This window comes from Somniosus microcephalus, chromosome 14 (assembly GCF_052327205.1).
Source record: "Somniosus microcephalus isolate GS21.2 chromosome 14, FLI_Smic_1.0, whole genome shotgun sequence".
NCBI lineage: Eukaryota > Metazoa > Chordata > Chondrichthyes > Squaliformes > Somniosidae > Somniosus > Somniosus microcephalus.
This window is the reverse complement of record NC_141000.1, coordinates 1,657,898-1,682,430: the sequence shown is the minus strand read 5'-3', so window position 1 is coordinate 1,682,430 and position 24,533 is coordinate 1,657,898. Positions and strand designations below refer to the sequence as shown.

General features: G+C 48.0%; 2 protein-coding genes across 3 annotated transcripts in view; one reads left to right on the top strand and one right to left on the bottom strand.

The window, feature by feature from the left end:
* ptchd1 (patched domain containing 1) overlaps nt 1–2,126 on the bottom strand; it is a 78,637-nt gene extending 76,511 nt beyond the window's left edge. For both annotated transcript variants that reach the window (XM_086006107.1, XM_086006108.1), the window contains exon 1: nt 1,517–2,126. In XM_086006107.1, the coding sequence (XP_085862233.1) occupies nt 1,517–1,873 (357 nt within the window). In that variant the 5' untranslated portion in view covers nt 1,874–2,126. The remainder of the gene's footprint in view (nt 1–1,516) is intronic.
* Nucleotides 1,625–24,533, top strand: part of epsti1 (epithelial stromal interaction 1) — a 157,157-nt gene continuing 134,248 nt past the window's right edge. Inside the window, exons 1-2 of the mRNA XM_086006113.1 lie at nt 1,625–1,711; nt 13,826–13,896. The gene's annotated coding sequence lies outside the window, so the exon portion shown is untranslated. The remainder of the gene's footprint in view (nt 1,712–13,825; nt 13,897–24,533) is intronic.

Sequence of the window (24,533 nt, the reverse complement as noted above, 5' to 3'; positions counted from 1 at the left end):
TGAGGTGGGTATCTGGTGGGATGAGCTGGTATCTGGTGGGATGAGCCGGGTGAGTGGGTGGGATGAGCTGGGTATCTGATGGGATGAGGTGACTATCTGATGGGATGAGGTATCTGATGGGATGAGGTGAGTATCTGATGGGATGAGCTGGGTATCTGGTGGGATGAGCTGGGTGAGTGGGTGGGATGAGCTGGGTATCTGATGGGATGAGGTGAGTATCTGATGGGATGAGGTGAGTATCTGATGGGATGAGTTGAGTATCTGATGGGATGAGCTGGGTATCTGGTGGGATGAGCTGGGTATCTGGTGGGATGAGCTGGGTGAGTGGGTGGGATGAGCTGGGTATCTGATGGGATGAGGTGAGTATCTGATGGGATGAGGTGAGTATCTGATGGGATGAGCTCGGTATCTGGTGGGATGAGCTGGGTGTCTGGTGGGATGAGCTGGGTCTCTGATGGTATGAGGTGTCTGGTGGTATGAGGTGAGTATCTGATGGGATGAGGTGAGTATCTGATGGGATGAGGTGAGTATCTGATGGGATGAGCTGGGTATCTGGTGGGATGAGCTGGATGAGTGGGTGGGATGAGCTGGGTATCTGATGGGATGAGGTGACTATCTGATGGGATGAGGTGAGTATCTGATGGGATGAGGTGAGTATCTGATGGGATGAGGTGAGCATCTGATGGGATGAGGTATCTGATGGGATGAGGTGAGTATCTGATGGGATGAGCTGGGTATCTGGTGGGATGAGCTGGGTGAGTGGGTGGGATGAGCTGTGTATCTGATGGGATGAGGTGAGTATCTGATGGGATGAGGTGAGTATCTGATGGGATGAGCTGGGTATCTGGTGGGATGAGCTGGGTGACTGGAGGGATGAGCTGGGTGTCTGGAGGGATGAGCCGGGTGAGTGGGTGGGATGAGCTGGGTATCTAATGGTATGAGGTGGGTATCTGGTGGGATGAGCTGGGTATCTGGTGGGATGAGCTGGGTGTCTGGTGGGATGAGCTGGGTGTCTGGTGGGATGAGCTGGGTGTCTGGTGGGATGAGCTGGGTGTCTGATGGTATGAGCCGGGTGAGTGGGTGGGATGAGCTGGGTATCTAATGATATGAGGTGGGTATCTGGTGGGATGAGCTGGGTATCTGGTGGGATGAGCTGGGTGAGTGGGTGGGATGAGCTGGGTATCTGATGGTATGAGGTGGGTATCTGGTGGGATGAGCTGGGTATCTGGTGGGATGAGGTGAGTGTCTGATGGTATGAGGTGGGTATCTGGTGGGATGAGCTGGGTATCTGGTGGGATGAGCTGGGTATCTGGTGGGATGAGCCGGGTGAGTGGGTGGGATGAGCTGGGTATCTGATGGGATGAGGTGAGTATCTGGTGGGATGAGGTGAGTATCTGATGGGATGAGCTGGGTATCTGATGGGATGAGGTGAGTATCTGATGGGATGAGCTGGGTGTCTGGTGGGATGAGCCGGGAATCCGGTGGGATGAGCCGGGTGAGTGGGTGGGCTGCTGACCTGCAGGATGAGCCGGCTGTGGTGCGGGTCGAGTAGGTTGCCGCCGGCCGGTGCCGAGCGGGTGATGATGACCCGGCCGTAGGGCCCAGGGCTCTGCAGGTCGGAGTAGAGCAGGTGCTTGGACTGGTTGACGGGGAAGAGGCTGTTGACGAGGCTGCGCTCGATCTTGGCCAGGCTGTGGCGCGGGGCGAACAGGTACTCCATGTTGTCCTGCAGCCGGTAGCGGCTGAAGCTGGCGCCGAACAGGATGGCCAGCAGCACGGGCGCCGAGGCGAAGAACACCGGGTGGTTGCCGATGAAGAAGCCCAGGCGGTAGAAGCAGGTCTTCAGCCCCCGGTGCAGCAGCTGCCGCAGCATCCTGGCCGGGGCCTAGAGCCCGGAGCCCGGGCCCCGCCTCACACGGCCCAGGCCCCGGCCTTGGCCCAGCAGCCCGCCGCCATCCGGAGCGGGCGCCTCGACCCTTGCCACCCTGGCCCGGCCCGTGGCCCGGCCCCGGGGCCCCTCTCCCCTCCCCGGCCTGTGTTTCGGTGCCGGCGGCCCTCACCCCCACCCCAGGCTGCAGCTCAGGGCTCGCCGCTCGCTGCCAAGCAACAGGCGGAGCTTGGTGTGGTCGGCCGGGCGGGGGGGGAGGGAGGGAGTGTCTGAGCCGCACCGAGCGGCCTCTCCCACACACCAGCAGCTCGGCTCGCCGATCCCCGCAGGCCTGCTGGCCCCTCTCTGCCCTCCCAGCTGGCTGGCAGAGATCCCAACCAGAGCCCCCGTCTGCCCTGCCTTTATCCCTCAGCCAACCAACATCACTGACAGCAGATGGGATCTGGTGGGATGGGGGGGTGGTGTTGTTGATCACATTTTGTTGTTGTTGCTGTTAGTGGGATCTTGCTGTGCGCATTTTAGCCAGCTGACATTCCCCACTGGACTGCAGTGACTGAACTGGTCCGGCGGGGGTAAGGGGGGAGGGTGTCGTTGGACTCCACTGCCTGCCCGCCTCTCATCCGCAGCCCTGCTCGCGCCCGGGCGGCCCTGGAGACGGAGCACGCGGTGTCCGCCGGCGCGCTTGAGTATTTCCGCGACCGGTGGGCGCCGCGGGGACTGGAGTGCATTATCAACCCGGAAAACCAAATTTTAATTTAATTTGTTAAGTTTTAGTTGAACTTTTGTTTATTTACAGTCCAATTGTTTTTTTTTTGGGTCCAAACAAAAAGAGTCCCCACTGGACTGCAGTGACCGAACTGGTCCGGCGGGGGTAAGGGGGGAGGGTGTCGTTCGACCCCACTGCCTGCCCGCCTCTCGTCCGCGGCCCCGCTCGCGCCCGGGCGGCCCTGGAGACGGAGCACGCGGTGTCCGCCGGCGCGCTCGAGGCCTTCCGCCACCGCTGGGCGCTCCCGGAGGGACTGGCGCGCATCATCACCTCCCCCCTGGCAAACAAATTTTAATTTAAGTTGTTAAGTTTGCTTTAATGGTTTGTTAGTTTATTTGTTTTTGTGTGCACCAAAAGAGTGCAGCAGTGACTGCCCTTCAAAAAGTACTTCAGTGACTGTAAAGCGCTGCAGGACGTCCCGAGGTGGTGAAAGGCGCTACATAAATGCAAGTTCTTTCTTACTGTGGAGCTGGGCTGCTTTGCTAAACGAATCCACTGGGCACAAGCCGCCCTCATCTGTTACAACAACTTGCACTTATATAGCGCCTTTAATGTAGTAAAAAAAAAAATCCCGAGGCGCTTCACGTCAGGAGCGATTATTAAACAAAATTTGACACCGAGCTACATAAGGAGGTATTAGGACAGGTGAAAGGGGTAAGTTTTAAGGAGGGTCTTATAGGAGGAAAGAGAGGTGTAGAGGCGGAGGCATTTACAAACATACGAATAGGAGCAGGAGTAGGCCACTCGGCCCCTCGAGCCTGCTCCGCCATTCAATAAGATCATGGCTGATCCGATTACTCCACATTCCCGCCTCCCCGATAACCTTTCACCCCCTTGCTTACCAAGAATCTATCTACCTCTGCCTTAAAAATATTCAAAGACTCTGCTTCCACCGCCCTCTGAGGAAGAGTTCCAAAGACTCACGACCCTCTGTGAGAAAAAAATTCTCCTCCTCTCTGTCTTAAATGGGCGACCCCTTATTTTTAAATAGTGACCCCTAGTTCTAGATTCTCCCACAAGAGGAAACACCCTCTCCACATCCACCCTGTCCAGACCCCTCAGGAGCTTATATGTTTCAATCAAGTCACCTCTTACTCTTCTAAACTCCAGTGGATACAAGCCTAGCCTGTCCAACCTTTCCTCATAAGACAACCTGCCCATTCCAGGTATTAGTCTAGTAAACCTTCTCTGAACTGCTTCCAACGCATTTACATCCTTCCTTAAATAAGGAGACCAATACTGTACACAGTGCTCCAGATGTGGTCTCACCAATGTCCTGTATAACTGAAGCATAACCTCCCTACTTTTGTATTCAATTCCCCTCGCAATAAATGATAACATTCTATTAGCTTTCCTAATTATTTGCTGTACCTGCATACTAACCTTTTGCGATTCATGCACTAGGACATCCAGATCCCTCTGCGTCTCAGAGCTCTGCAATCTCTCACCATTTAGATAATATGCTTTTTTATTCTTCCTGCCAAAATGGACAACTTCACATTTTCCCACATTATACTCCATCTGTCAGATCTTTGCCCACTCACTTAACCTATCTATATCCCTTTGTCGCCTCCTTATGTCCTCTTCACAATTTACTTTCCTACCTATCTTTGTGTCATCAGCAAATTTAGCAACCGTACCTTTGGTCCCTTCATCCAAGTCATTTATATAAATTCTAAAAAGTTGAGGCCCCAGCACTGATCCCTGTGGCACACCACTCGTTACATCTTGCCAACCAGAAAATGACCCATTTATGCCTACTCTGTTTCCTGTTAGCTAGCCAATCTTCTATCCATGCTAATATGTTACCCCCTACACCATGAGCTTTTATTTTCCGCAATAACCTTTGATGTGGCAACTTATCAAATGCCTTCTGGAAATCTAAGTACAGTACATCCACTGGTTCCCCTTTATCCGCAGCACATGTTACTTCCTCAAAGAACTCCAATAAATTGGTTAAACATGATTTCCCTTTCACAAAATCATGTTGACTCTGTCTGATTACCTTGAACTTTTCTAAGTGCCCTGCTATAACATCTTTATTAATAGCTTCTAACATCTTCCCTATGTCAGATGTTAAGCTAACTGGCCTGTAGTTTCCTGCTTTCTGTCTCCCCTTTTTGAATAAAGGAGTTACATTCGCTATTTTCCAATCTAATAGAAGCTTCCCTGAATCTAGGGAATTTTGGAAAATTAGAATCAATGCATCAACTATCTCACTAGCCACTTCTTTTAAGACCCTAGGATGAAGTCCATCAGGACCCGGGGACTTGTCAGCCCGCAGCTCCAACAATTTGCTCAGTACCACTTCCCTGGTGATTGTAATTTTCTTGAGTTCCTCCCTCCCATTTCCTGATTTACAGCTATTCCTGGGATGTTACTTCTATCCTCTATAGTGAAGACCGATGCAAAATACCTGTTCAATTCAACTGCCATCTCCTTATTTTCCATTATTAATTCCCCAGACTCACTTTCTATAGGACCAACGCTCACTTTGTTAACTCTTTTCTTTTTTAAATATCTATAGAAACTCTTACTATCTGTTTTTATATTTCTAGCTAGCTTTCTCTCGTACTCTAAATTTTCTCTCCTTATTAATCTTTTAGTCATTCTTTGCTGTTTTTTATATTCTGTCCAATCTTCTGACCTGCCACCCATCTTTGCGCAATTATATGCTTTTTCTTTAAGTTTGATACTATCTTTAACTTTTTTAGTTAACCACGGATGGTGGGTCCTCCCCTTGGAATTTTTCTTTCTTGTTGGAATGTATATATATTCTATATATTCTGAATTATCCCCTTAAATGTTTGCCACTACAACTTTATTGACCTATCCCTTAACCTAATTTGCCAGTTCACTTTAGCTAGTTCTGCTTTCATGCCCTCATAATTGTCCTTATTTAAGTTTAAAATACTAGTCTTAGACTGATGCGCCATCAATTACTCTAAAGACTGAGGTTAAGCGAGTAACAATCAGGCTTTTATTAACTAAAGAATGAAGGTCTTGTCTCGAGTGGTCGACCCGTCCAGAATACTAAGGGACTGGGAGGTAGTCGCTTATATACCTGGAATAGTGGGAGGAGTCAGCCGAGGCATGTCCAGACCTGTACCTATTGGAATACACATACAGACACAGACAGGTATAACAGTGGTTTACCACATTCACCCCTTGTTTAAAAATGAGTCCGGCGGGGTGAATTTAAAAGTTTGTGTATTGGAGTCTCTCCGGAGGTCTTGTCTGCCGCTGTGATCGACGTGGCGACGGCAGGGGTGGTGGAGCTTCCGGCGTCGCGTCCCGTGTAGGCTGGGGCCCTGGAGTGTAGTCCTCGTGGGTGACGGTCCAAGGCGAGCCGGCTGCTGGGGTTGGATATCGGGTCGTGGGGGGGGGGGTGGTAATGGGTAGTGGGTTACAGCGGTCCCCGAGGGTGCAAGGTCTCGTATGGAGACTGTGTTGGAGACTGTGTCCTCCCGCCTGTCCGGGTACGCAATGTAAGCGTACTGGGGGTTGGTGTGGAGGAGGTCGACCCTCTCGACCAGGGGGTCCGTTTTATTGGCCCTCACGTGCCTTCTCAGTAGTACCGGCCCTGGGGACGTCAGCCATGGTGGTAACGATGTCCCCGATGTGGACTTCCTTGGGAAGACAAACATTTTCTCGTGAGGGGTGGCATTGGTGGCAGTGCAGAGCAGTGACCGAATCGAGTGGAGCGCATCGGGGAGCACCTCCTGCCAGCGGGAGGTCGGAAGGCCCCTAGACTTTAAGGCTAGTAGGGCGGCCTTCCAAACTGTTGCATTCTCTCTTTCCACCTGTCCGTTCCCCCAGGGGTTGTAACTGGTGGTCCTGCTTGTGGCTATACCCCTAGCGAGCAGGTACTGGCAGAGTTCGTCGCTCATAAACGATGAGCCCCGGTCGCTATGGATATAGCTGGGGAAACCGAACAGGGTGAAGAGGCTGTTCAGAGATTTAATGACCGTGGCACTGGCCATGTCCGGGCAGGGGATAGCGAACGGGAACCGGGAGTACTCGTCAATGATGTTGAGGAAGTACACATTGCGGTCGGAGGAGGGGAGAGGCCCTTTGAAATCGACGCTCAGGCGTTCGAAAGGGCGAGTGGCTTTTATCAGGTGGGCTCTGTCTGGTCTATAAAAGTGCGGTTTGCACTCAGCGCAGACTTGGCAGTTCTTGGTCATGGTCCTGACCTCCTCGATGGAGTAAGGCAGGTTGCGGGCCTTGATGAAGTGGAAGAACCTGGTGACCCCCGGGTGGCAGAGGTCATTGTGGAGGGCCCTCAGCCTATCGATCTGCGCGCTGGCGCAGGTGCCACGCGATAGGGCATCTGGGGGTTCATTGAGCTTCCCAGGCCGGTACAAGATCTCGTAATTGTAGGTGGAAAGTTCGATTCTCCACCTCAAGATCTTGTCATTTTTGATTTTGCCCCTCTGCTTGTTGTTGAACATAAAAGCAACTGAACGCTGGTCAGTGAGCAGGGTAAATCGTTTTCCGGCCAGGTAGTGCCTCCAATGACGCACAGCCTCCACGATAGCCTGGGCCTCCTTCTCGACCGCGGAGTGTCTGGTCTCCGGGCCCTGGAGGGTTCGTGAGAAGAATGCCACAGGTCTCCCCGCCTGATTAAGGGTGGCGGCCAGAGCGAAGTCGGACGCATCGCTTTCCACCTGGAAGGGGATGGATTCGTCCACTGCGTGCATGGTGGCTTTGGCAATGTCCTCCTTGATACGGTGGAAGGCCAAGCGGGCCTCTGCCATCAGGGGAAAAGAGGTGGATTTGATCAGTGGACGGGCTTTGTCTGCATAGCAGGGGACCCACTGAGCGTAGTAGGAAAAAAACCCTAGGCACCTCTTCAGAGCTTTTAGGCAGTGGGGCAGTGGGAGTTCCATAAGGGGACGCATCCGGTCCGGGTCGGGACCGATGACCCCGTGTTCCACAACACAGCCAAGGATGGCGAGGCGGTCTGTGCGGAATATGCACTTCTCCTTGTTATATGTCAGGTTCAGGAGTTGGGCGGTGCGGAGGAATTTCTCGAGGTTTGCGTCATGGTCCTGCAAGTCATGGCCGCAGATGGTCACATTGTCTAGGTAAGGGAAAGTGGCCTGCAGCGCGTTTTGATCGACCATCCGGTCCATCTCCCTTTGGAAGACGGAGACCCCGTTGGTAACGCCGAAGGGAACCCTAAGGAAGTGATAGAGGCGGCCGTTTGCCTCGAAAGCAGTATACTGGCGGTCTTCAGGGCGGATGGGGAGCTGGTGGTATGCTGATTTCAGGTCAATGGTCGAAAAGACGCGGTACTGCGCGATCTGGTTGACCATGTCAGCTATGCGGGGGAGTGGGTAGGCGTCCAGCAGGGTGTAGCGGTTTATTGTTTGGCTGTAGTCGATGACCAGGCGTTGTTTCTCGCCGGTCTTAACGACCACAACCTGGGCTCGCCAGGGGCTGGAGCTGCCCTCAATAATCCCCTCCTTCAGGAGCCGCTCCACTTCGGTTTTGATGAAAACCCTGTCCCCGGCACTGTATCGCCTGCTCTTTGTGGCGATGGGCTTACAGTCGGGGGTGAGGTTAGCAAACAGTGGGGGGGGTGGGACTCTGAGTGTGGAGAGGTTGCATCTGGTGCGCGGCGGGCAATTTGGAGGCTGCTGGCTGCGGACTGTGAGTGGGGGGAGGGGGCCACCGTACGCCATCGTAACGCTTTTGAGGTGGCACTGGAAATCCAACCCCAGTAGAACGGCAGCGCAGAGGTCCGGCAGGACCAGGAGTTTAAAATTATTGAACACAGTCCCGTCTACTACTAGTGTCACCACGCAGTAGCCGCCAATGTCCGCTGACTGGGACTCGGAGGCCATAGAAATCCGCTGGTGCGCAGGCAGGACTGGGAGAGAGCAACGCCGCACCGTGTCGGGGTGGATGAAGCTCTCTGTGCTCCCGGAGTCAAAAAGGCAGTTTATTGCATGGCCGTTTACCTTAACGTCCATTTTGGACCGAGCTAGCTGGTGCGGTCTCGTTTGGTCCAGCGTCACAGAGGCCAGCGTAGGGGTCGGTGTGTCGCTGCGGGTATCAGATGGGGGGGGGTCGGCGGTCTGCTACGTCCCGGCTGGTGTCCAAGATGGCGGCGTCCATGATTCCCATGTGGCTGGAGTCGTCCAAGATGGCTGCTGCTGCGGTGGTCCGCACATGGCTGGGGAGGCCCAAGATGGCAGCCCGCACGGCCCCCACGCGGCGCTGTTGGGGGCCCAAGATGGCGGCTCGCACGGCCCACACGCGGTGCTGCTGGCGTTCGGGGTGGCTTTGGCCTTGCAGACGCTGGCGTAGTGTCCCTTTTTTTCGCAGCCCGAGCAGGTCGCATTCTTCGCCGGGCAGCGTGCTCTGGGGTGTTTGGCCTGGCCACAGAAGTAGCATTTCTGGCCTTGGGATACTGCTGTCTGGCTTTGGGACACTGCTGCGGTAGTTGGGCCGTTGTTGGGCTGTGGCTGGGGTGGCACGGTGCTATGGGGCTGTCCTACCGTGTCCCAGGTTGTCGTTCCCCACGGCGTCCACGGTGCAGAGGAGTAGGCATCCATGCCCCGGAAGGCTGCGTCCAGCGTTATTGCGATTTCGGAGGCTTTGTCGAGGGTGAGGTCACTCTGCTCCAGCAGTCGCTGTCGGGTGTAGTTGGACCTGTGGCCCGCTACGAAGGCATCCCGGATCAGTTCCTCGGTGTACTTAGTGGGCGTTACCGCCTTACACCCACAGGCCCGGCCAAGCACGGACAGTGCTTGGAGGTATTCCTCAGTCGATTCCCCAGGTTGTTGCTTGCGACTCCCCAGAAGGTGCCTAGCGTATACTTCGTTCACAGGGCGCGTGTACTGGGTCTTGAGGAGCTGGAGGGTGGCTGTGTACGAGGTCGCGTCCCGGATGACTGAGTACACTCGGTGGTTCACCTTGGAGATCAGGACAGACAGTTTGTCCGCATCCGTTTCGACCGCAGTGGAGGCAGTCAGGAATGTCTCGAAGCACGTGAGCCAGTGAGCAAACTTGGTGGAAGCGTCCGCTTCCCGACTGTCCAGGTCCAGGCATGCTGGTGTGAGGATCTTCTCCATTATAAAAAATTTAGTTAATAAAATTGATGCGCCATCAATTACTCAAAAGACTGAGGTTGAGCGAGTAACAATCAGGCTTTTATTAACTAAGGAATGAAGGTCTTGTCTCGAGTGGTCGACCCATCCAGAATACTAAGGGACTGGGAGGTAGTCACTTATATACCTGGAATAGTGGGAGGAGTCAGCCGAGGCATGTCCAGACCTGTACCTATTGGAATACACATACAGACACAGACAGGTAGAACAGTGGTTTACCACATAGACCCACTCTTCTCTCAAACTGAATGTAAAATTCAATCATCATATGATCGCTGCTACCTAGGGGCGCCTTCACTATGAGGTCATTAATTAATCCTATCTCGTTGCACAATACCAGGTCTAGTATAGCCTGCTCTCTGGTTGGCTCCAGAACGTGCTGTTGTAAGAAACTATCCCGAAAACATTCCATGAACTCCTCATCTAGGCTACCTTTGCCCATCTGATTTTTCCAGCCTATATGTAGATTAAAATCCCCCATGATTATTGCCGTACCTTTCTGACAAACTCCCATTATTTCTTCCTTTATACTCCATCCTACCGTGTGATTACTGGGGGCCTGTACACCACTCCCACAAGTGACTTCTTGCCTTTATTATTTCTCATCTCTACCCGAACCACTTCTACACCCTGGTTTCCTGAACTTAGGTCATCTCTCTCTATTGTGCTAATACCATCATTAATTAACAGAGCCACCCCTCCAACTTTTCCCACCTTCCTGTCCTTCCTAAATGTCATGTACCCTTCAATATTCAGGTCCTAATCTATGTCATCCTGCAGCCATGTTTCTGTAATGGCTATCAGCTCGATTTAAGAAGGGAACTCCAGAGCTTAGAGCCGAGGCAGCTGAAGGCACGGCCACAAATGGAGGGCCGATGAAAATTGGGGCAGCGCAAGAGGCCGGAATTGGAGGAGTGCAGAGATCTCGGAGAGTTGGGCTGGAGCATTCACAATGGCATTACATTGGAATCTCGCTGCCAATTCCCTCCACGATTACCATGCAGCTCTGATCATAGACGCACAGAAGGAGGCCATTTGGTCCATTGTGCCTGAGCCAGCTCTTTGAAAGAGCTATTCAATTAGTCCCACTCCGTTTCCATTTTTAAATATTATGGGCCTGAATTTGCTGGAAACTTGCACCATAGTAATGATGCATTAACGCGTAAAACTTCCAGGTAAATAATGAAGTGAGTTTGCCGGACTTACGCTATTATTTGCGCCGCAGCCACTTAGACTGAAAAATAATGGCACGAGTGACCTGGTGTTGATGTAAGTTATGGCCCTGACATGACTCTCAGCCTTGGAGGCCAGCAGAATGACCTTTATAGCTGTGGAGTCTTCCCCCAGCGGTCTAGAAATTGTTCTTCGAGTTTTCGTTTTCTAATTCTCTCAGTTATGGAAGTCTTTTCTTGCCAGTTTTGCCATCCAGCATCTTATTATCTCCTTCTACGTGTTAGGAAGGTGAAAGCGTTGTAATGGTCTATCCCCTGAGCAAAGCCCTGTTCATGATTATCATGGAAAACCTGGAGGAGGAGCAGAAGGAGAAGGTGCCTCAATTGAGGTCCATGACCAGAGACTGATCTGAACTCACTACTCGCCCCCACCCTGGAGAGTAGACTGGGAATGGATCTCATTTGATGCATTGTTGAGGAGCTGTGCGTGTACAGACTGCTTCACCAAGGAAGCAATTGGCCATCTCTGAAATCCTCCACGAAGATCTGAAACAGACCTACCTCCCGCAGGGCCTCGTCAGTGGTAATGGTAATGACATCCCTCAATTTCTACAGCTCTGGTTCCTTCTAGTCAGGCACTGAAGACCTGCGCAATATCTGCCAAGGGGCTGTGAGGACTCGCAGTCAACAGGTGATAGATGCCCTCTTCCGCAGGGCATCTAACTTCATTAAATATGACATGACTCCTGCGCAGCAAAGAGACAGGTCCATGAATTTCCACAGGATTGCTGGCTTCCTCCGGTGCAGCGGCCATGGATGGGACCTGCGTGAGGAACCTGTCACTTTCATAGACAGGAAGGGTTACCACTTAGTAAATGTTCTAATTGCGATGTCTAACTGCGCATCCTGCGTGTTAACACAGATCATTGGGGAAGTGCTCACAATGCCTTTGTCCTTCACCATTCCACCATCCACGACTTGTTCAGAAGGGAGGGACAAGGAGGTGGATGAATCCTGGGGGGGACAACATTTTACGATTTTTTTTTCTTTAAATCTTCCTGCGATGCTTCTGTGGAAAAGGGGATGTGCTGACACTAAAGATTAGTTTTTAACTGCCATTTAAAACGTTTTTTGAAGTATTATTAATTTTTTGAAGTTGATATAAGGTGATTTCAGAAGTTGCAGTTCGCTGACCTAGCGCCTCACTCTGAGTTATAGCGGCTGTTCTCAGCTTTTATAGTGCCACGTGCTCGGTCTGTGGGTTAAGCCATTGGCTGCGCCGACCATGAGGTCCCTGATTCGTCATTGACCTTGCTATGCCGTAGATGGATCAATGTTCCAGCACAGTAAGGTGTAAATATATGATATGAAGGGCAAATTGAGCCAAACACCACTCCAGCAAATTCAGGCCCAATATTACATTAAGCTAACATCTTTGCCCTCAAATCCTTTAAGGTTGTTATCTAAGCTCCCCATGCCCCGAGCTATGCTTCTGAATATTTCCCAGCTTAATTATCTAAATAGTGTTTAAGGAATGACTGCAATACTTTCTTGTTCAGTATCATGGCTGACATCATAAGCTGTACACTGATGACACCCAGCTCTACCTCAGCACCACCTATCACGATCCCTCCACTGTCTGATTTGTCACGCTGCTTGTCCGACGTCCAGCACTGGATGAGCAGAAGTTTCTTCCAACTAAATATTGGGAAGCCATTGTCTTCGGTCCCTGCTGCAAAGTCCATTCCCTAGAATCCATCTCCATCCCTCTCCTTGGCCACTGTCTGAGGCTGAATCAGATCATTCGCAACCTTGGTGTCCTATTTGACCCTAAGATGAGCTTCCAACCACATCCGCGCCATCACCAAGACTGCCTACTTCCACCTCCATAACATCGCCCGACTTCGACCCTGCCTCGGCTCATCTGCTGCGGAAACCCTCATCCAGGCCTTTGTTACCTCGAGACTTGACTATTCCAATGCTTTCCTGGCCAGCCTCCCATCTTTCACCCTACATAAACTCTGCTACCCGTATCCTAACTCGCACCAAGTCCCGTTCACCCATCACTCCTGTGCTCGCTGCCCTGCACTGGCTCCCGGTCCAGCAACGCCTGAATTTTAAAATTCTCATCCTTGTTTTCAAATCCCTCCACAGCCTCACCCCCTCCCTATCTCTGTAACCTCTTCCAGCCCTACAACACTCCAAGATCTCTGCGCTCCTCCAATTCTGGCCTCTTGCACATCCCCGATTTTAATTGTTCCACCATTGGCAGCTGTGCCTTCAGCTGCCTGGGCCCTAAGCTCTGGAATTCCCTCCCTAAACCTTTCTGCCTCTCTACAATCCAACCATGGGCTGCGTGAGTTAGGTGGTGGTAGGTGAAAAATGAACTCTTGAAGAAGGCACATCAGCGGCAGTGATGTCCTGGGGCTGAGATAATTGGCCTCCAACAACCACAACCATCTTCCTTTGTGCTAGGTATGACTCCAGCCAGTGGAGAGTTTTCCCCCCGATTCCCATTGACTTCAGTTTTACTAGGGCTCCTTGATGCCACACTCAGTCAAATACTGCTTTGAGGTCAAGGGCAGTCACTCTCACCTCACCTCTGGAATCCAGCTCCTTTGTCCATGTTTGGACCAAGGCTGTAATGAGGTCTGGTGCCGAGTGGTCCTGACAGAACCCAAACTGGGCATCAGTGAGCAGGTTATTGGTGAGTAAGTGCCGCTTGATAGCATTGTCAATGACCCCTTCCATCACTTTGCTGATGATTGAGAGTAGACTGATGGGGAGGTAATTGGCCGCATTGTCCTAGTTGCCTAGCATCCTCTGGTATTGTGGTCTGTAACAAACTCCAAACATTTGCTTTTCCATGTTATTTCAGCTTTTGAAAAGGAACACTAAAGGCTGTGGGTGAACTGCCACATGAAAGGAGACACTTCACAAGACAAGCAGGTATGGATATGGGGGAAGGCAATCTGGAGCGATCCAGGCCAGAGGATCAATGCATCTGTTAGGAACATTAGGACAGGAGTAGGCCATTCATCCCCTCGAGCCTGTTCTACAGTTCACTTATATCTTGGCTAATCTGTATCTTAACCCCATCTACCCACCTTGGTTCCGTAACCCTAAATACCCTTACCTAACAAAAATATATCAATCTCAGTTTTGACATTTTCAATTGACCCCCGCCCCCCGCCGCAACAGCTTTTTGGGGGGGAGAGTTCCAGATTTCCACCACCCCTTGTGTGAAGAAGTCTTCCTGACATCACCCCTAAACGGCCTGGCTCTAATTTTAAGGTTATGCCCTCTTGTTCTGGACACCCCCCACCAGAGGAAATAGTTTTTCTCTATCACTCCTTTAATCATCTTAAACATCTCAATGAGCTCACCCCTTAAACTTCTAAACTCAAGTGAATACAGGCCTAGTCTATGCAACCTTTCCTCAGGGTAACTTCTTGCTCACTGTGGAACTCCACAGGGTTGCGCTGGAACGCTGATGGTGTGCATTGCACCCTTGTCTCTAGTTCTAATGAATCTTGCCCATAGCACTGATCTCACTGCCCTTGTCAGGTCATTGAACCTTTTGTGACAAATGCAGGGGGTGTCCTACCAGTTAGAGATGCCCCACTCACTGCCAGTGCCACTTTGTTCCAAACAGCTCCTGCAGCACAGTTTTCAGGCATTTTGCCTCCAACCCCAAAAGTGCATCCCTCCTCCTTATCTCGCTTAAGAGATACTATAACTCACTCTAAAATTGACTGTTCTTTTCCTCCCGCTTGCTGCTGCCATCTCCACTTCCTGGTTACTGGCGGCTACCTTTAAGTATGTCATCATTTAAAGGCAGGCTGCCTTACGCTAGCTTTATGCGATTAACCACATAAAGATACTGAACATTAGGAACGTGATTAACCATATAAAGGTACTGAACTTTAGGAACGTGATTAACCGTATAAAGGTACAGAACATTAGGAATGTGATTAGAAACATAGAAAACATAGAAAAATAGGAGCAGGAATAGGCCATTCGGCCCTTCGAGCCTGCTCCGCCATTCAATATAATCATGGCTGATCCTATCTCAATACCATATTCCCGCTCTCTTCCCATACCACTTGATGCCCTTTGTGTCTACAAATCTATCTATCTCCTTTTTAAATATATTCAGTGACTTGGCCTCCACAGCTTTCTGTGGTAGAGAATTCCACCCTCTAAGTGAAGAAATTTCTCCTCATCTCAGTCCTAAATTTCCTGCGCCGTATTCTGAGACTGTGGCTCCTCGTTCTAGACCCCCCCAGCCAGGGGAAACATCCTCCCCGCATCCAGTCTGTCTAGCCCTGTCAGAATTTTATACGTTTCAATGAGATCCCCTCTCATTCTTCTAAACTCTAGTGAATACAGGCCTAGTCAACCCAATCTCTCCTCATACGACAGTCCTGCCATCCCAGGAATCAGTCTGGTGAACCTTCGCTGCACTCCCTCTATGGCAAGTATATCCTTTCTTTGGTAAGGAGACCAAAACTGCACACAGTACTCCAGGTGTGGTCTCACCAAGACCTTGTATAACTGTAGTAAGACATCCTTGCTCCTGTACTCAAATCCTCTTGCAATGAAGGCCAACATACCATCTGCCTTCCTAACTGCCTGCTGCACCTGCATGTTTGCTTTCAGTGACTGGTGTACAAGGACACCCAGGTCCCTTTGTACATCAACATTTCCCAATCTATCACCATTTAAATAATACTCTGCCTTTCTGTTTTTCCTACCGAAGTGGATAACTTCACATTTATCCACGTTATACTGCATCTGCCATGTATTTGCCCACTCACTCAACTTGTCTAAATCGCCTTGAAGCCTCTTTGCATCCTCCTCACAACCCCACCTAGTTTCATGTCGTCAGCAAATTTGAAAATATTACATTTGGTTCCCTCATCCAAATCATTGATATATATTGTGAATAGCTGGGGCCCAAGCACTGATCCCTGCAGTACCTCACTAGTCACCATCTGCCACCCTGAAAAAGACCCATTTATTCCTACACTGTTTCCTGTCTGTTAACCAGTTTTCAATCCATGCCAGTATTTTACCCCCAATCCCATGTGCTTTAATTTTGCACACTAACCTCCTATGTGGGACTTTATCAAAGGCCTTCTGAAAATCCAAATACACCACATCCACTGGTTCTCCCTTATCTATTCTACCAGTTACATCTTCAAAAAACTCCAGTAGGTTTGTCAAACACGATTTCCCTTTCATAAATCCAAATTGACTTTGCCTAATCCCGTTGATATTTTCTAAGTGTCCTGTTATCACATCCTTTATAATAGACTCTAGCATTTTCCCTACTACTGATGTTAGGCTAACCGGTCTGTAGTTCCCTGTTTTCTCTCCCTCCTTTTTTAAATAGTGGGGTTACATTTGCCACCCTCCAATCTGCAGGAACTGTTCCATAATCTATAGAATTTTGGAAGATGACAACCAATGCATCCACTATTTCCATGGCTACCTCTTTTAGTACTCTGGGATGCAGATTATCAAGCCCTGGGGATTTATTGGCTTTCAGTCCCATTAATTTCTCCAGCACTATTTTTTTACTAATACTAATTTCCTTTAATTACCCCTCACTAGACCCTTGGTTCCCTAGCATTTCTGGGAAGTTATTTGTGTCCTCTTCCATGAAGACAGAGCCAAAGTATTTGTTTAATTGCTCCGCCATTTCCTTGATCCCCATTATAAATTCTCCCATTTCTGACTGTAAGGGACCTACATTTGTCTTCACTAATCTTTTTCTTTTTACATACTTGTAGAAGCTTTTACAGTCCGCTTTTATGTTCCTTGTAAGTTTACTCTCATACTCTATTTTTCCCTCAATCAATCACTTGGTCCTTTTTTGCTGAATTCTAAACTGCTCCCAATCCTCAGGCTTGCTACTTTTTCTGGCAACTTTATATGACTCCTCTTTGGATCTAATACTGTCCTTAATTTCTTTTGTTAGCCATGGTTGGGCTGCTTTTCCTTTTGTGTTTTTGCACCAGAAAGGAATGTATAACTGTTGCAATTCATGCATTCGTTCCTTAAATGTTAGCCATTGCCTATCCACCGTCATGCCTTTTAATGAAGCTCCCCAATTTGTCATAGCCAACTCACTCCTCATACCTTTGTAGTTTCCTTTGTTTAGATTTAGGACCCTAGTTTTGGATTGGACTACTTTACTTTCCAGCTTAATGAATTCTATCATGTTACGGTCACTTTTCCCTAAAGGACCCCACAACAAGATTATTAATTAACCCCTTCTCATTGCACAATACCCAATCTAGGATAGCCTGTTCCCTAGTTGGCTCCTCAACGTACTGATCTAAAAAAAATCTCGTACAGACTCCAGGAATTCATCCTCCACAGGATTATTGCTAATTTGGTTTGGCCAGTCTATATGTAGATTAAAGTCACCCATGATTAATGTAGTACCCTTGTTACATGCATCTCTAATTTCCTGTTTGATGCCATCCCCTACATTACCACTACTGTTTGGAGGCCTATAGACAACTCCCACCAATGTTTTCTGCCCCTTGATGCTTCTTAGCTCCACCCAGACTGATTCTATATCTTGATTTTCTGAGCCAATATCCGTTCTCACTATTGCTCTGATTTCATCCTTTACTAACAACGCCACCCCACCTCCTTTTCCTTTTTGCCTGTCCTTCCTAAATATCGAATATTCTTGGATATTCAGCTCCTAAATATCGAATATCCTTGGATATTCAGCTCCCAGCCTTGGTCACCCTGCAGCCATGTCTCCGTAATCGCAATTATGTCGTATCCGTTTACATCTATTTGTGCTATTAATTCGTCTACCTTATTCCGAATGCTTTGTGCATTGAGATACAGTGCCTTTAGATTTGTCTCTTTAACATTTTTAGACATCTTAACAGTTTTTTGTACTAAGGCGCTATTTGTCTCATTTGTTCTTACCCGGACCCTATTTGTTAGTGCACTCCTTTGTTTGTACGCTCTGTCCCTTCCTGACACTATCTGGTTATCCTTACCCCAATCACTTTCCTGCACTGCTTCCTTGTCTTTTCTCTTTAGCATTCTAGATTTCTCTCCACCGGGACCCTCCCCCCCCCCCCCCCCCGCCCCCTTTATTTAGTTTAAAGCCCTTTCCACCTCCCTAGTTATTCGATTCGCTCGAACTCTGGTCCCAGCATGGTTCAGGTGTAGTCCGTCCCAACGGAACAGCGCTCTCTTCCCCCAGTACTGGTGCCAGTGCCCCACGAACCGAAACCCACTTCTCCCGCACCAATCTTTGAGACACGCATTCATCTCCCTGATTCTATTGACCTTATGCCAATTTGCTCGTGGCTCAGGTAATAATCCAGAGATTATTATCTTTGTGGTTCTGCTTTTTAATTTAGTCCCTAGTTGCTCCATCTCTCTGAACAGAACCTTTTCTTGGTCCTATCTATGTCATTGGTACCTTCGTGGACCACGACAACTGGATCCTCCCCCTCCCACTCCAAGTTCTTCTCCAGCCCGGGGGAGATGTCCTTTACCCTGGCACCGGGGTAGGCATCATAGCCTTCGGGACTCGCGCTCCTGGCTGCAGAGAACAGTGTCTATCCCCCCTAACTATACTGTCGCCTACTACATCCACCTTACTTTTTACTCCCCCCACTTGAACGGTTTCCTGTACCACGGTGCCATGGTCAGTTTGCTCCTCCTCCCTGCATAAAGGTACTGAACATTAGGAACGTGATTAACCATATAAAGGTACTGAACATTAGGTATGTGATTAACCGTATAAAGGTACTGAACATTAGGAACGTGATTAACCGTATAAAGGTACTGAACATTAGGAACGTGATTAACCGTATAAAGGTACTGAACATTAGGTATGTGATTAACCGTATAAAGGTACTGAACATTAGGTATGTGATTAACCGTATAAAGGTACTGAACATTAGGAACGTGATTAACTGTATAAAGGTACTGAACATTAGGAACGTGATTAACCGTATAAAGGTACTGAACATTAGGAACGTGATTAACCATATAAAGGTACTGAACATTAGGAACGTGATTAACCATATAAAGGTACTGAACATTAGGAACGTGATTAACCGTATAAAGGTACTGAACATTAGGAACGTGATTAACCGTATAAAGGTACTGAACATTAGGAACGTGATTAACCGTATAAAGGTACTGAACATTAGGAACGTGATTAACCGTATAAAGGTACTGAACATTAGGAACGTGATTAACCGTATAAAGGTACTGAACATTAGGAACGTGATTAACCGTATAAAGGTACTGAACATTAGGTATGTGATTAACCGTATAAAGGTACTGAACATTAGGAATGTGATTAACCGTATAAAGGTACTGAACATTAGGAATGTGATTAACCGTATAAAGGTACTGAACATTAGGAACATGATTAACCGTATAAAGGTACTGAACATTAGGTACGTGATTAACCGTATAAAGGTACTGAACATTAGGAACGTGATTAACCGTATAAAGGTACTGAACATTAGGAACATGATTAACCGTATAAAGGTACTGAACATTAGGTATGTGATTAACCGTATAAAGGTACTGAACATTAGGAACGTGATTAACCGTATAAAGGTACTGAACATTAGGAACATGATTAACCGTATAAAGGTACTGAACATTAGGTATGTGATAAACCGTATAAAGGTACTGAACATTAGGAACGTGATTAACCGTATAAAGGTACTGAACATTAGGAATGTGATTAACCGTATAAAGGTACTGAACATTAGGAACATGATTAACCGTATAAAGGTACTGAACATTAGGTATGTGATAAACCGTATAAAGGTACTGAACATTAGGAACATGATTAACCGTATAAAGGTACTGAACATTAGGAATGTGATTAACCGTATAAAGGTACTGAACATTAGGAACATGATTAACCGTATAAAGGTACTGAACATTAGGAATGTGATTAACCGTATAAAGGTACTGAACATTAGGAACATGATTAACCGTATAAAGGTACTGAACATTAGGTACGTGATTAACCGTATAAAGGTACTGAACATTAGGAACGTGATTAACCGTATAAAGGTACTGAACATTAGGAACATGATTAACCGTATAAAGGTACTGAACATTAGGTATGTGATTAACCGTATAAAGGTACTGAACATTAGGAACGTGATTAACCGTATAAAGGTACTGAACATTAGGAACATGATTAACCGTATAAAGGTACTGAACATTAGGTATGTGATAAACCGTATAAAGGTACTGAACATTAGGAACGTGATTAACCGTATAGAGGTACTGAACATTAGGAACGTAATTAACCATATAAAGGTACTGAACATTAGGAACGTGATTAACCGTATAAAGGTACTGAACATTAGGAACGTGATTAACCGTATAAAGGTACTGAACATTAGGAACGTGATTAACCGTATAAAGGTACTGAACATTAGGTATGTGATTAACCGTATAAAGGTACTGAACATTAGGAACGTGATTAACCGTATAAAGGTACTGAACATTAGGAACGTGATTAACCATATAAAGGTACTGAACATTAGGAACGTGATTAACCGTATAAAGGTACTGAACATTAGGTATGTGATTAACCGTATAAAGGTACTGAACATTAGGAACGTGATTAACCGTATAAAGGTACTGAACATTAGGAACGTGATTAACCGTATAAAGGTACTGAACATTAGGAACGTGATTAACCGTATAAAGGTACTGAACATTAGGAACGTGATTAACCGTATAAAGGTACTGAACATTAGGAACGTGATTAACCGTATAAAGGTACTGAACATTAGGAACGTGATTAACCGTATAAAGGTACTGAACATTAGGAACGTGATTAACCGTATAAAGGTACTGAACATTAGGTATGTGATTAACCGTATAAAGGTACTGAACATTAGGAACGTGATTAACCGTATAAAGGTACTGAACATTAGGAACGTGATTAACCGTATAAAGGTACTGAACATTAGGAACGTGATTAACCGTATAAAGGTACTGAACATTAGGAACGTGATTAACCGTATAAAGGTACTGAACATTAGGTTTGTGATTAACCGTATAAAGGTACTGAACATTAGGTATGTGATTAACCGTATAAAGGTACTGAACATTAGGAACGTGATTAACCGTATAAAGGTACTGAACATTAGGAACGTGATTAACCGTATAAAGGTACTGAACATTAGGTTTGTGATTAACCGTATAAAGGTACTGAACATTAGGTATGTGATTAACCGTATAAAGGTACTGAACATTAGGAACGTGATTAACCGTATAAAGGTACTGAACATTAGGAACGTGATTAACCGTATAAAGGTACTGAACATTAGGTATGTGATTAACCGTATAAAGGTACTGAACATTAGGAACGTGATTAACCGTATAAAGGTACTGAACATTAGGAACGTGATTAACCGTATAAAGGTACTGAACATTAGGAATTCTACTTAATCTTGTATAAGGCTAGCGTGAGCCGTCTAGAGGACACAGTTTACAAACCTTGATGAGTTTTCTCTTCATGAGTATAACTGAATCTGATCCCATGAGCAGTGCATGTGATGGTTTGTATTTGTCAGATTATCAATAAAAAATATTAATCAGATGTCTCTCTCTCTCTCTCTCTGAGTCCACATGCCTATATCATAAGGGAAGGATAGTGAGTATCCTAAACCCAACACCATGTTCTTCAGAAGGTGCGATGGGATCTTTAACATCCACCTTAGTGGGCAGACAGGGTCTCAGTTTAACATCTTGTCTGAAAGACGGCCCCTCAGACAGTACATCACTTCCTCAATACTGCACTGCAGTGTAATCAAGTCTCTGGAGTTCAGATGTTTCGAATGATACCAAAATAAGTGGAGGAGTTAATTCTTTAGAAGACCAAAGGAAACTGCCAAGGGATGGATATTGATAAAATGAGCGAATAGGCTAAAAGTGGGAGATGGAATTCACTGGCAGTAAGTGTGAGGTGATGCATTTTGGTAAAGACAATAACAGCAGTACTTATAGTTGGACTGGAAGTAGGCTTAGTGCTCAGGAAGAGCAGAGGGATTTGGGTTACAGGTTCACAGGACATTGAAGGTAGTACTTCAAGTTGATAACGTCATAAAAAGCCAATGGAATTCTCGGTTTTGTATCAAGAGGTATAGAACATAAAAGTATAGCATGCTTGGCAGTGACGGGTGACTTTGGACCTCTGGTTCCGAAAGCTTTCCATCACTGAGATTTTCCTCACCTTGTGTCTAGGTCTATTGTAGATTAACTGATAGAGATTGATTGCTATGATTCATCAACAGCTCCACTATAGCATCATGCAACTACCAGGATGGTGGAAGGTGAACGAGATGGACCTTGGTCTTATTCTGTCTGGCAATTCCTATGTTCCTTTGCCTAGAGGTAATGATGAGCGTCTATAAACCCTCAGTTAGAGGATTGTGTGCAGTATTGGGCTCCACACTAGGGATGATATTGGGGATTTAGAGTCAGTACAACACAGATTCTCTAGGATGTTGCCTGGTAGGAAGAAGTACAAAAAAAAACTAAAATATTTGGGTCTTCAATAGAACATCCCAGATTATGGGGTGATATGATAGAAGCGTTTAAAATTAGGGAAGGATGGGACAGGGTAGATAAAAGCAGACTGTTTTTCATAGTTATGGGGATCTAGATTTAGAACAGGGATTTCCAGAGCTTAGGGCCATGGCAGCTGAAAGCCAATGGTGGAGTAATTAAAATCAGGGATGCGCAAGAGGCCAGAATTGGAGGAGCGCAGATATCTCGGAGGGTTACAGGGCTAGAGGAGAACCATGCCTTTGTTACCACCAAACTCAGTGATTCCAATGCTCCCCTGGTCAACCTCTCATCTTTCACCCTCTGTAAACTTCAGCTCATCCAAAACTCTGCTACCCGTATTGCATCCCACACCAAGTCCTGCTCATCCATCACTGCATCCCGCACCAAGTCCTGCTCGTCCATCATTGCATCCCGCACCAAGTCCTGCTTATCCATCACTGCGTCCCGCACCAAGTCCTGCTCGTCCATCATTGCATCCCGCACCAAGTCCTGCTCGTCCATCACTGCATCCCGCACCAAGTCCTGCTCGTCCATCACTGCATCCCGCACCAAGTCCTGCTCGTCCATCATTGCATCCCGCACCAAGTCCTGCTCATCCATCACTGCGTCCCGCACCAAGTCCTGCTCGTCCATCATTGCATCCCGCACCAAGTCCTGCTCGTCCATCACTGCATCCCGCACCGAGTCCTGCTCGTCCATCATTGCATCCCGCACCAAGTCCTGCTCATCCATCACTGCATCCCGCACCAAGTCCTGCTCATCCATCACTGCATCCCGCACCAAATCCTGCTCGTCCATCACTGCATCCCGCACCAAGTCCTGCTCGTCCATCACTGCATCCCGCACCAAGTCCTGCTCGTCCATCACTGCATCCCGCACCAAGTCCTGCTCGTCCATCACTGCATCCCGCACCAAGTCCTGCTCGTCCATCACTGCATCCCGCACCAAGTCCTGCTCGTCCATCACTGCATCCCGCACCAAGTCCTGCTCATCCATCACTGCATCCCGCACCAAGTCCTGCTCGTCCATCACTGCATCCCGCACCAAGTCCTGCTCGTCCATCACTGCATCCCGCACCAAGTCCTGCTCGTCCATCACTGCATCCTGCACCAAGTCCTGCTCATCCATCACTGCATCCCGCACCAAGTCCTGCTCATCCATCACTGCATCCCGCACCAAGTCCTGCTCATCCATCACTTCTGTCCTTGTTGATCTACATTGGCTCCTGGTCCCACACATCTCAAATTTAAAACTCTCATGCATGGCCTCACTCCTTCCTATGTCTGTAACTTCCTCCAGTCCAACAACCCCCACACCCCCGCCCCACCTCACACCAGAACTCTCTGTTCCTCCAACTCTGGTCTCTTGTGCATCTCTCGTCCCTTCATGCCGCTATTGGCGGCTGTGCCTTCAGCCATCTAGGCCCCACATTCTGGAACCCTTCTCCAAACTCCTCCGCCTCTCCAACCCTTCTCCTCCTGTAAGACCCACCTCTGACCAGGCTTTTGCTCACCCTTCCTACTATCTCCTTCTTTGGTTTAGTATCCATTTGTTTTAAATTACGCCCCAGAGAATCAGCTTGGGACTATATAAATGAAAGTTGTTGTGTACAGCACGTTTACACTGGCTGAAAGTGAGGTATACACAAGTTGTACAGACCAGGCAGAAGTGAATCGTTCAACAACAACAACTTGGATTTATAGAAAATATAGAAACATAGAAGATAGGAGCAGGAGTAGGCCATTCGGCCCCTCGAGCCTGCTCCGCCATTCAATGCGATCATGGCTGATCATCCAAATTCAGTACCCGGTCCCTGCTTTCTCCCCATACCCCTTGATCCCCTTAGCCTTAAGAAATATATCTAACTCCTTCTTGAATATATATAGTGCCTTTAACATAATAAAGCGTCCCAAGGTGCTTCACAGGAGTGTTATCAAACAAAATTTGACAAGCCACAAAAGGATATATTAGGACAGGTG